This window comes from Ahaetulla prasina, chromosome 1 (assembly GCF_028640845.1).
Source record: "Ahaetulla prasina isolate Xishuangbanna chromosome 1, ASM2864084v1, whole genome shotgun sequence".
NCBI lineage: Eukaryota > Metazoa > Chordata > Lepidosauria > Squamata > Colubridae > Ahaetulla > Ahaetulla prasina.
This window is the reverse complement of record NC_080539.1, coordinates 96431472-96444185: the sequence shown is the minus strand read 5'-3', so window position 1 is coordinate 96444185 and position 12714 is coordinate 96431472. Positions and strand designations below refer to the sequence as shown.

The 12714-nt window shown below is 38.1% G+C and overlaps 1 protein-coding gene across 7 annotated transcripts in view; it reads left to right on the top strand.

Moving 5' to 3' along the window:
* ESR1 (estrogen receptor 1) overlaps positions 1 to 12714 on the top strand; it is a 250072-nt gene that overhangs the window by 37173 nt on the left and 200185 nt on the right. For 4 of the 7 annotated variants that reach the window (XM_058169383.1, XM_058169410.1, XM_058169420.1 and 1 more), the window contains one exon: positions 11909 to 12126. The exons of the other annotated variants lie outside the window; for them this stretch is intronic. In XM_058169383.1, coding sequence (XP_058025366.1) covers positions 12100 to 12126 — 27 coding nt within the window. In that variant the 5' untranslated portion in view covers positions 11909 to 12099. The remainder of the gene's footprint in view (positions 1 to 11908; positions 12127 to 12714) is intronic. 7 annotated transcript variants of the gene reach the window in all.

The window sequence follows — 12714 nt, the reverse complement described above, 5'->3', positions numbered from 1 at the left end:
GGGAGGAAGAGAACAGTCAGGAAGTCTAACTGAGGGTGAAGACAACAGGAAGTTATACGGGATGAGATGAAAGGAGCAGCAAAATCATATGAAGGCATGAGTACAAGAATGCACACAAACTCCACCCCTCCACAACAGTTCACTACCCCTCAACACATCTTCAAGATTCCAAAGTGCCTACAACCCCGAAGATTATGATAAAAGAAATTGAGGTCCTCAGCAGATATTTCATGAAATTAGATAATGGAAGAAACAGGGAGAGAAGAATGTCTCTGGGCCTGCACTGTTAGTTTTGTATCCTGCCTCGAGATGTTATAAAAGTGGCGTGCTATGCATTTTTAATTTTTTTTGTTAATTTTGGCCTAGTAGATTGATCATCTGGTTTGTAGAAAAATATACATACACACACACACACACACACACACACACACACACTTTCTTTACACCGCTGCTGCTCTCCTCTTCCTGGAGTGTGAGAAAACAAATCCCACAAGTTGCTTCAGACATCATCCTATAAGTAGTCTTAGTATTGCTAGGGGCCTGCTTCTACTTCCCTGACAGCATATTTTTCTTTCCCAGAGTCTCACTTGGTTTGAGAGTAAGAAAAATCTATATTTATTTATCCTCGACAATAAATTGTAGGTAAAATATTCAGAATACTTTTGTTTAAGCATTTCTCATCTGCAGAAATTAATAATCACTCCTCTAAATTAGAAAGATAAAAATGGTCAGAGGAAATAAATGGAGAAAAATACAATAGCCCTGGCAATCTTAGTTTTAATACTCAGTAGGAAAACCAACCTGTTTGGTTTCAGTGTTTTTTAAAAATGGGCAATGCTGCAGGAAAGCAGGTCATCTTGTTCTAGCTTGATAAGTGCATTATTTACTCATTTACGTACATATTTGACCATCCTTTGCTTTATAGTAAAAAAAGAAAATGTTTAAAAAGTTGGAAAATAAGTGAGGATTTGCTTGGCACAAGTGATTAATGGACACAAACCAACAGATGCCCACATAGTCATGCATTCATTTGCGGAATCAACCTTTGCATCTCAACATAGCTTAGATCAGGGGTGTCACACTCAATGTCACTGAGGGTCGCATCAGGATTGTGTTTGACCTTGGGGGGCTGGGGTGAGCGTGGCCATGGTGGGTATGGCCAGCTCAACATCACTCGTGTCAGGGGGCACCTGTGGTGGCCTGAGCGCTCTGCCAGGGAAAATGGGCTCCCGAACCCCATTTTCGGCTGCGACAGCCTCCTGCTACCCTCTGCCTGTGAAAACGGAGCTCAGCAGGGCTGCCCGAGCTCTGTTTTTGCTGGCAGAGGCACCAAGGGCTGTGTCTGGCCCGTGGGCCTTGAGTTTGATACCCCTGGCCTAGGTGAAATATACATGTTAAGCTGTAGGAACTCTAGTCACTTGGAGTTGCCTGAACTGCATGACAGATGGCAAACAAATTTGATAAACAAACAACCAAATAAAATAAAAATAGTCCTGAAATGATGGATTTATATGGCATGGTGTAGATTTTAAATGGAGGTCCTAAGGGTGGGAGGTGCTCAACAATAGAATAGTCAGCCTTGGGAAATAGTAAGCTCTCCTTCATTAAAAGAGAGGCTGAATGCTGTCATAGTGGATTTCTGCAAATGAAAAGAATCTTAAAGCTCTTGCAAGCTTTATATATATGGTTCTCCATCATCCTGGTAACATAGCATCTCTGTCTAGCCCAATTCTACGGTTTCAGTTTGAACTGTAGCTGAATTGCAACTTATGGTCTTCTTCTAAATGTAGCTGTATTGAGTTATGGATCTGCAAAATTAAACTTGCACCAAGAATAAGTCAACTGCTATGTTGTTGCTCTCTCAAAAACACTGTACAGTATGATAGTTCCTCTATCTAGTGTTATACAATACCACCAAATTCCAAAAGCTGTTTGCAAGGAATTGGCTTAGGCTATTAAGAAGAGTGACTCCTAAAAGAGAAAATATAAAGGTAAAAGTGTTCCTGCGGATTTTCCTCCACTAGTCGTGGTGGTGGATGCTCATCTCCATTTCTTTAAGCCATTGAGCCAACACTGTCAAAATATGATTTTGTGGTCATGTGGCCAGCATGACATCATGCCGCAGCACAGAACGTACAGCGATACATGGAATGCTGAAGCTTTCTTACCAAAATGGTACCTATTTATCTACTTGCAATGCTTTCAAACTGTTAGCTTGGCAAGAGTTGAGGCAAGTGACAAAAGTTCGTTCCCTCATGCAGTGGTAGGACTGAAACCACCAGAGAGTAGACCTTCTCTGGCAAGTCCTGATAATATTTGATTCTTTTAAAAATGTAAATCAATTAATAATACAGCTATAATACAAAAATAACAATAATAATATAGAGGGAAAAGTAAGTAGCATATATGGAACTTTAAAAAAAAAAAAACTACTTGTACTGTGAATATGCACCTAATTTAGTATTGTTAACCTATTGCTAAATCCAAGAAGTACAGCAATATGTTCCATATTTCATTTCTATAACTAGAAATATTTTTAAATTAACAAAGAATCTACTTTTTTTGATACCTGCAGCCTTGTTTTCTTTCTGCTTTCAAAGTATGATTCTCTTAGCTGATAGATCATGAAATTCAATCAACAGTTCAACATCACATTTATATCTTCAACAATAGTGGTTTCTTCCAACATTATATTAACATACTGTAAATCATAACTTGAGACCAAAAGGGAGCCAAAAGAGAATAGGTTAAAGAGTCCTCAAAGTTCCAGCAATGTCAGTGCAGGAATTCAGATAATCCTTTTTAAAGTATTCAGTAAACATGAAACAAAAACAAAAAAGACTGGCATAATAGTTTTACTATTTTAAACTGGGTTTTTACTGTTTTAGGGTTTTAAATTTTTAAATTTTAAATTTAAATTTTAATGTCGGCCTTTTCTTTTGTAATTTGCTTTGTTTTAAATTCTGGTTTTAATTGTATATATATTGAGTTTTATCCTTGGCTGTACACCGCCCTGAGTCCTTTGGGAGAAGGGCGGTATAAAAAATTAATAAATAAATAAATTTAATAAATAAATAAAAAGTAATTTCATCCCTAAGTGACAAGAAGTAGACTTGTCATTTAGAGCTTGACTTGCTGATTTTCCAAGATTGGATATTCTTACTACGTATTCCAGAGGTCACATATACTATTACAGGCATTAATGTTAATTTTCATTATATTCCTTAATTTTATATAAAATGGAATTATTCATTTTACTTCAAATACAGCATCTATTAAACATCCAAGTATCCGGATTCCTTTGAAACATTTGAATCATATTGTTGTATCAGTAATTGATTTACGTTACCAAACAGATGATGAGATATATATGTAATAATACCTTTAAAAATTATTAAAATACTCATTGCTAATCAACTGATTCAATCCTTTGTTTGGCCAAAAACTTCTAATAAATCATCCCTCTTCCCATATCTAGATTAAGGTTACTTCCTAACATCAGTCTTTTATGTGGATTCCAATCAAAATTCAACTAATTCCCTATTAATGTCCAACTATATCTAGCAATTTTTAAAGCTGGAGAAGTTAGCTGTTGCTTACCACAGCTTGATTCAAGAACTTGCCAGGATTTTAAAAGAGACACATGCTGGATCAGGAGATGAGCCTTGAGGGAATAATAAAAAAAAATGTTTTTATTCCATGCAAATAGAGATATTAAAATAAAAAGTCCCTTAATAACATTGAAAATCTGGTAGATTATAACTGCTGTTTTCTTAAGGCAAGCTCAAGTTTATCCAAAAAGAAAAATAATTATTACTGACATTTGGTTCTTGCTTCATCTATCACTGTTATTGATCCAGGACCAACATGCACTTTTGCACAGGAAGGCCTTTGCACAGATACACCATGTATGTCAGTTGTGCCCAGTGGTGGGATTCAGCCAGTTCGCACCACTTCGGGAGAACCGGTTGTTAACTTTCTGAGCAGTTTGGCAAACTGGTTGTTGAAAGAAATCATTAGGGCAGAGAACCAGTTGTTAAATAACTTGAATCGCATCACTGGTTGTGCCTCTTCCTTCACATAATCATCCACGCTCTAATCATGGACTCGGATTAGACTAATGAAATGTGCTTTAAGGTGGTAACCATAACGTCCATGTGGAAGTTACACAGCTGGTTAAAATGCAGGAGTATTCGTGTTTTTCATTATGCCCATATGTCATTGTTGCTTTCAAGATGCATTTATTACCTCCTGGTCGTTGGATGCAATACAAGGTCTGGCTTGTCACTTATAAAACCTTCGTGTCACAGGGCCTGATTATCTGTGGGAATGCCCTGTCTGGTACAAAAAATAATAATTTTTGCCTGCCCAGTATAATCAGGCAGAATAAGTATGTTTTGGGTCCCTTCAATTAAATGTTGTCATCTTATGGTGTGTCTTGTTTGTGTCCCTTCCCTTTGGAACAGCATTGCCCCTCGTATGTGTTGTGTATGTATGTGTATACAAACACAAACACAAACACACACACACACACACACACACACACACACACACACACACACACAATATGGGGAAGGAGGGAGTAAGATGAGCAGGAGGGGAGGTAGGATCTGATATTAATCTATCAACCGCCCCCAACATAAATCCCCTCCTTTGGAGCCCCAAGCCAACTGGCAGACCCAGGTCTTTAGGCTCTTGGTGAAGGTCTGGAAGGTTGGAGCAGACCTCACTCCAGGGGGTATGATGTTCCAAAGGACAGGCGCAATGGCAGAGAAGGCCCTTCTCCTGGATCCACCAACTGAAATACCCTGCCCAGTGGAGCCTTCAGCATGCCTTCACTGCTGTCACGGGTGGAGCCGGCCAATCCCAATGGGATGAGCTACTGCCCTTCAAGTTTTTGGGAAGTCTCTTAAGACCCTCTGTTGTTTTTCTGGATGTTATTATCTATGTGGTTTTTTCTGGGCATTAAGATTCTTTTTCAATGATTATGGGACAACTGTGAATACTGTTCACAATAAGCCTTCTATCCCTTGCCACTGATTTGACATAAACATTTATTATGTACAGTGAGTGATTATCTTTGATCCAGCAGTCCAGTAGTCAGAGAAATGGATTTTGAATCTACATTTAGAAGCTGTTCAGGCCAGTTGGGAATAATATGGACCCTGGGTTTGTGAAATAAAGCTGATACTGTGTGCTGTAAATTCAATCTCAGAAGTTTAGATAATGACTTGGCATTTCCACAGAGTTAGACTGACTCCAATAATAATGAGTACATAATAGAAATCAGTTGCTGGAAGTAAGAATTAGAATACCAAATTCTGAATTAATTCCAAGAACCCAGTGAAGAGGTTCATAATATTAACCATGTCTGAAACCCTGAGCTACTAATTGATTATAAATGTATATACCCATGCTTGTCTGTCTTGAAACTAGACTATGACTGCCCTCTTCATCTGAGTGTTGTAGAATAATGATTCTGTACCCAAAGAGTAGAGGAGGTCAAGAAAAGTTTATCCAGCAATTATTGTGAATCTACGCTGCAGGAGCCAATACCAGCTCTAGAATTGTTACAGAACTTATACAGGTAGTCCTCATTTAGCAACTGCCTTGTTTGATGACTGCTTGCAGTTATGATGATGATGATGAACAAGTAATTTTATGATCAATCCTTGCATTTGTGACCTATGAGGTCTATAAAGCAATGGAAAGCTGAAGTAATATCATAAACACAATTGCAGTTTCATTTAGTGACTGCTTAATAACTGAGTTGATGCAATTACAGTTGCTAAGCCATGACTACATGTAAACATGCATAGCAAAATGTATCCGTTCTGTATTGCTTTAACTTATTGTTTGGCTTACGAGCTCAGACTTTACATTTTTTGTGCTTAATGACTCACTTTGTCCTCTCTATGTCTTTTAGAATGCTGACTGATCACTTTCCCATCCCAGAATATTCTAACTTGTGTATTAATTTATTACCTTGGTTTTTTACACATGACCTGTGTGAAGATCTCATTAACCTATTGTTAGTCAAATCCCATCTGGCTGTATAACATGGGTGACTTTAACTTGGTTCATTATTTTGAATGGTACATGTATATTCTGTTACACGTTAAATTGGACGTTTACTGAGGCTAGTCCTGCATAATCAATTAATTTGGTTTCTATAGCTCATTTCTTTTTATTTGAAATCTGATTTTCTGTGACTAAGAGGACATGAAAAAACAGGTGAGGAGATGGCTAAATAAATAAGCATTTACACACATTTTATTTGATTTATCTTCCAGTGTTAGGCAGGTTCAACCTGAAAAAGAATATTTTGAAAGCCCACTCCTCCCCATCTGCAATTTTTGTTCTTTTAACAAAGTCGTAAAAAGATGGTGAAAACAATTCCTGTGCTTTCTAAAAATTGTCTGAACACTCACCCTGTGCCTTACCAACTCTTGTAAATTGGCAGAGGGCCCCTCCTTTTTCAGTTCTGTGAGTTACAACTATGGGGTGAAAACTGAACTCAGAAAGGTTCCTGAGAAGAGAAGTGGAATGCTTCTCATTTTGTCCTGTTTCATTTAGAGACAAGCAAAACCAGGAATTAAAACAAAATAGGCCCTTTGGATTTTATTTTTTGCAAAATTCAGATGGTTGCATGCAATTCGTTATTTAATGAGAAAAATTGTGGTGGGAGTGGTTGAAACAAATAGCTCTGGCTCATTTGGAGGTTTAGTGCATGTTCCTCAAGCAAGTATTTATTACATTAATTTGGCTGTTCTGGAAACACCATAAATCTTAGGAAGTTCTCTACAGTATGTTTGTCTTCGGGGTATGCCAAGCCATGATCTTATCCTCCCAAGTAACCATTCTGTTGGAATTAGCTACTTCTGACTTGGATGCAAAATTATCTTTCTTAAATGGAAAGGGAGGCAGGCAGGCATTTTGTATTTCAGTCTTTATGGTCCTCATGACAATTATTCTTTGGTATTTTTTCTGTATGTCAGTGGGATAACTTCTATATGGAGTCTTATCTATACAGGTTAAGTGCAATATTCTGACTTCCCATATTGGGGTTGTTACTTGTTGGAATTCATTTCCTTTGGCATCTTCTTGGTTGGCAATGCATTTCTTGTGAAACCATTTTCATACTAGCAATATAAGCAAGCAGTTTTTAAAAAGAAATCTGTATATTACCCTTATTCTTTTCACTACTATTGTCAAAAATACACAACACTTGTCATATAATTCTTTCTGGAGTTTATAAAGGCTATGCTTATGTATACCTTTAGAAAGAAATGTTTTTATTGCTTATTAAGCAGCTGAATGCTCAAGAATTCCTATCAAAATAATAGAACAGTGAACATTTGTCCTAGCCCAAGGATATGGAATCAGGAAATACTAAAATAAGGTTCTAACAGTGAGTCTGAAACTATTAATTCTCTAGAATCACAGCCAAATAGGACATATCCGGCTGGAGATTTTCTTCTCCATAATGTGGGAAACATGAATATTGGCACAGAAACTCTGGAGGGCCAAAACCAAAATGAATTGTGGCAGGAGGTTGTCCATACACTCCCGGACTGAAGGGTCCAAAAACTAGACAAAACAAATGGACAAGTCAGTGCTTTCAATCTCCATATACAAACTGTATCATTATAATTACTTCAGCCATTGACCCCCAGTTATTTTGCTAAGTAATCAGAGTTTGAAGAGAAAAGATAAATTCTAGGCTTTTAAATTAAAAATCTTGGACATGATATATAAGATGTTGACTGCTCAAGGATTGCAGGACAAGGAACCTTGAATGACCCCTGCATTATGTGTTGGCTGTATCCAATTGGAGAAACACAGATTCAGATTTTTCACAAGCATTATTCATTGTATGAGGCCATTACTTCTCAAAGCAAAGAATTACTGCTCTGCTACAGTTCTGCTACAAAGACATATATCTTTATGTTTGTGTGGGTATGTATCTATGAACCTCTCTGTCTCTCTCTGTAAGCACAGCAGTGGAAAAACTTGCTTTAATCTGAATTCAGATTATTAGAAAATAATAAAAGATACAAGACTGTTTCCATAATTGTTAAAGAATAGTAAACCTTATTTGTATCAAACTGGGGAAATCAACCATTGTATCACCCAAAATGAACAACCTAAGGATGTAATCCAATAAAAAATGTCAAATGTGCAAATGCAGACTACTATATATAGTTGAAGTTATACCTAATCTTTCCTTTCTTAATCTTCCCCTTTCTCCTTCCTTCCTTCCTTCCTTCCTTCCTTCCTTCCTTCCTTCCTTCCTTCCTTCCTTCCTTCCTTCCTTCCTTCCTTCCTTCCTTCCTTCCTTCCCTTCCTCCCTCCCTCCCTCCCTCCCTCCCTCCTTTTGGCATCAATGTATTTCTGAGGTTTCAACCACTTTATCAAGCTATTTGGAAGCTTTCTCAGACTGAAAGAAATTCTTTCCAGTTCTTGACTTCTCTTTAAGATTGCTTAACATAAAAGGAATGAAAGTAGCACAGAACTGCAACAACTGAGCTACTTCCCATTTAGAAACAATTCACCACCAAGTATGTTAGGGTAAAGAAGTTTTTATTTATTTTCTAGTACTTTTAGTTACTTCCTGTGATCCCTTGGAAAGGTGGATCTTTGCACTGAAAACCAAATCTTGCAGACGGCTGTTTGCATGCGTTTCCTGAAGTCTTACCAGTGCAGGAGACAATTCACTTTACAGTTTGATGAATATCATTATATGATCTGGTTTCAGAAACAAGTCAATTTTATCTCCCCTCCCAATCAGCGCATTGAAGTTCTAATAAAAAGTCTAGTGCGGCAAAACATCAAAGCATCTGCCTCTTCCAGATGAGAGCCATGGAATCCTTAAAGTGGAAACCAGTTTTTGGACAATGTTAAAATGGTCAGAAGAATTTTGCAACATTTTGTATAGTTAATCTTATTTACGTAATTATTAACAATAGGAAGTAGCCATTCAGTATATTGCTTCATAGTGCTATACAGCCCTCTCTAAGTGGTTTACCAAGTCAGCATATTGCCCCCAACAAACTGGGTCCTCATTTTACTAACCTTGGAAGGATGAAAGGCTGAGTCAATCTTGAGCCAGTCAGAATCGAACACCTGAAAGTGGGCGGAATTAGCCTGCAATACTGCATTCTAACCACTATATCACTATAGACTTACATTAGGGCTGTCAAACTCACACCCTATGGACCGGATGCGCCATGCACTGGCCAGGCCCATGCCCAGTGTAGCGAAGGGGTGGGGAGTCACGATATGTCACATGACAATGCCGTGACAACACAAGTTTAACACCCCTGGCTTATATATAGGGGTGGGCTTCAAAAATTTTAGCAAGGAGTTCTCTGTCCGGTTGCTGGGTGGGCATGGCCATGGTGGGCATGGCCCTGCACCATGGCAGGGGTGGGCGTTTTTGCTCTCCCCGGGCTCTGGAGACTTTTCTTAAGCCTCCGGGAGGGCAAAAACAGCCTCCCCAGGCTCTGAAGGCCCTTTCCAAGCTTCCGGTTGACCTGTTTTTCGCCCTCCCCATGCCTCTGCATGTGCCCTGCACTTACCTGCATCCAAAATGGGCCACGTGGGGACTCCTGAGAGGTACGGGGCAGGGGAGCTGCCAGGAGTGAGATTTGGGGCTTCTCTGAACTGCACAGAATCTTAGCTAGAGGTTCTCCTGAACCCCTGAGAACCCCCAGCAGCCCACCTCTGCTTATATAGTGTCTTTCAAGTACTTAGGGCAGGATGCATAACACATTCTTCTCTCACTTTTGCCCATAACAATCAGGTTTCTGGGGAAAGGTTTAGATTTTGAAAGTTTGGATAACTGTCTGAAAATTACCAATAGGTTTCTGTGGCTAAGGGTGGACTGGAACCTGAGTCTCCCCAGGACCAATCCAACCCTCTAACCACTGTGCCATACTGGCTCTTGCAAGGTTTCAGGTAAGAATATTACATCAAATATTAATTAAAACCTGTTTTGGTTTGGAGGTGCTTCAAAGTCAGTCTTAACTCCTGGCGATTGCTTGGACAAATTTCTGCAATTTTCTTGCAATATTTTTAGTTTGCCAGTGTCTTCTTCCTAGGGCTGAGAGAGAATGACTGGTCTAAGATCACCCAGCTGACTTTGTTCCTAAGGTGGGACTAGAACTCACAGCCTGGTGTCTTAATCATTAGAATTTTTTTAAAATGAGAGAAATCTGGCTGCAGCTTTGTCACCCTAATGATTGCAGGGGTGAAAATGTATTGCTGCAGCATTAAACATTATGATCCATCCATCACTTCTGCTGGATTTCTATTCTTGTTTCACCTCAAAACAACATATTTAGGAATTAAAAACATCAGTATATGAATACATACCTACATACCTACATACATAATACATACATACATATCCAATACACTGTTCATGTATTGGATATGACAAGATACATGAGTAAGAGCCTGGAAAAGGATTAAGAAATAGTAAGCCATCAAAATGAAATGCCTGAGATAAGAAAAAGATATGGAAGGACAATCAAAACTAGCTTACACTAAATTCATTTACTATACCTCTCCATACCTTCCTCTTCTTTTTTTTTTATTTTTTTAAATTTATTTTGTCACAACATCATATAAAAAGGATTATATAGTATATAAACATATATATGAGTATTCTTGCCAACCATCTTGCTTGTACTACTCCATGCCTTGTATTTTATTCTATAAACTACTCACCCTCTATTTCTGAGAGGGATGGTTATTTAAAGTTTTTTTGTGGCTTGTTTGCTTTGCAATGAGATGATTCAGAAAAGAAACAGACTTTTCTTACCAGCAAAAAAGACCATGGATGTATCTTAGACAGTGGATCAGCAACTTGACTTTAAAGATAATTAGAGTTGACTGGAGCTGGAGCTCGGATTCAGAAGCACAGGAGAAAAGATATTAATTAGCATGCAACTACTAGTTGGACATAATTATTTTGCATTAGCATTTCCCAACATAATGGCATGAGGGCCAAAAGTAAAAAAACACAGTATCAGAGTGATATAGATTAGAATAGAGAATACTCTTAATAGCTGTGATATTTGAATGTTTTGCAGTTCAATCATGCCCCAGGCAAAGAAAAGATCATCTTGTAAATCAAGGAGTTCCCTAACCTAGTGTCTTTCAAATATGTTAAGGTTATCCAGAGCAGGGGTCTCCAACCTTGGCAACTTTAAGACTTACAGACTTCAACTCCCAGAGTTCCTCAGCCAGGTTAGGAACTCTGGGAGTTGAAGTCCACAAGTCTTAAAGTTGCCAAGGTTGGAGATCCCTGATCCAGAGCATGGCTGTCAGAGGGCACCAAACTGGGGATGGCTAATCTAAACATTTAAATATCAGTAATATAGACAAGGTGAAATACAACAAATAAACGTCTATGGAGATTCTCAATCATCCAGGTCATGGTTGTTCCAAAAGTGCTTTTTCAAGAGCTGAAGAAGCTTGTTGGATGAGAAGTGAAACGTCTTCAAAGAAAAATCAGAAAGTCCAGTTGCCTCTTGGAAAAGCACCTTTGGGACAATGAATAAACCTTTTAAGAAATTCTATTTGGTAACCAGAACGATTTTACTAGCTCTGCTTTCAGTTGTTATTTAAGGCGCTTTAGCATCTGAGTGGAATTGAGTGTCTCAGCCATCATTTTTGTAAAAATTCTGTGCAATATGTGTGAGTTTCCAAGTTGGATGGATGAATAAGGTTTCAAACAGGGTAGTGAGCCTGGGTGTGGAATGTAGACCTTTGTGGCCATCTTACCATCAAGCAAAGAAAAATGATTACTTCAGGCAGGAAAATTTGAGTGTGTTGCAAATCTATTCATTTGTTTATTGCTATTGATTTGGTTGTTCTTGTTATTGTCTTTCTCACATAGATGGTGACAGCATTTCAATAACTGACAGATATTGAAAAGCTAGCCAGTGTTAGTCCTGGGAGGATTTGGATGGAAAGCCACCAGAATCATTTGAGATCCAGGCAGCACACTAGCAACAACAGCAACAATAACAACAACAACTTCCTTGCAGTTTCAGTATCCCTTTAAAAAAAATTAACTTCACTGAATCCATGTCATGGATGGAAGGAAGCAAAATGGTAAAGTCTGTGCATAAAATGGTATTAGAAAAATGATGAATAACAAACCTCGTGCTATAACAGAATTTTTCTTTGGGTAACTGAGACTTTTAAAAAAAAAAAATAGGGAAAAGCTATTCTGCCTTGACAAGATGTTCATTGCTACTTGCTCAGACACTATTTCAGGTACTTGAAGCAAAGAACATTTCCTTTTTTCCCTGAAAGACAAATTATTGCTGCTCACTCTTCTACCTTGTGAAAGTGGCAAAAACCCTATGCCTGCTCCTATTTCTTTTCTTAAGAAGAAATTCTGTACAGAAATTCAGTTAGCGCTAGCAACATGCAATTCAAAGCTTTATTGTAAAGGACTAAAAAGAAATAATTTTCCTGCCCACTGAGAAAACGGCTACATTTGATTTCCAAAACAAAGCAAAAAAATCCCATCACCTCTTATCAATTGCCAGCTGATGTCAACGGAAGTTAGTTTTGGGAAGAAGCATCTACAAAATAAAGCAACGGTATAATTGCAGGTAGTGTCTGGATTAAATAGCTGAAAAAAGTGGAGGAGCCTTGTTATTTTTTTAAAAAAAAATATTTCAATTGAACTTT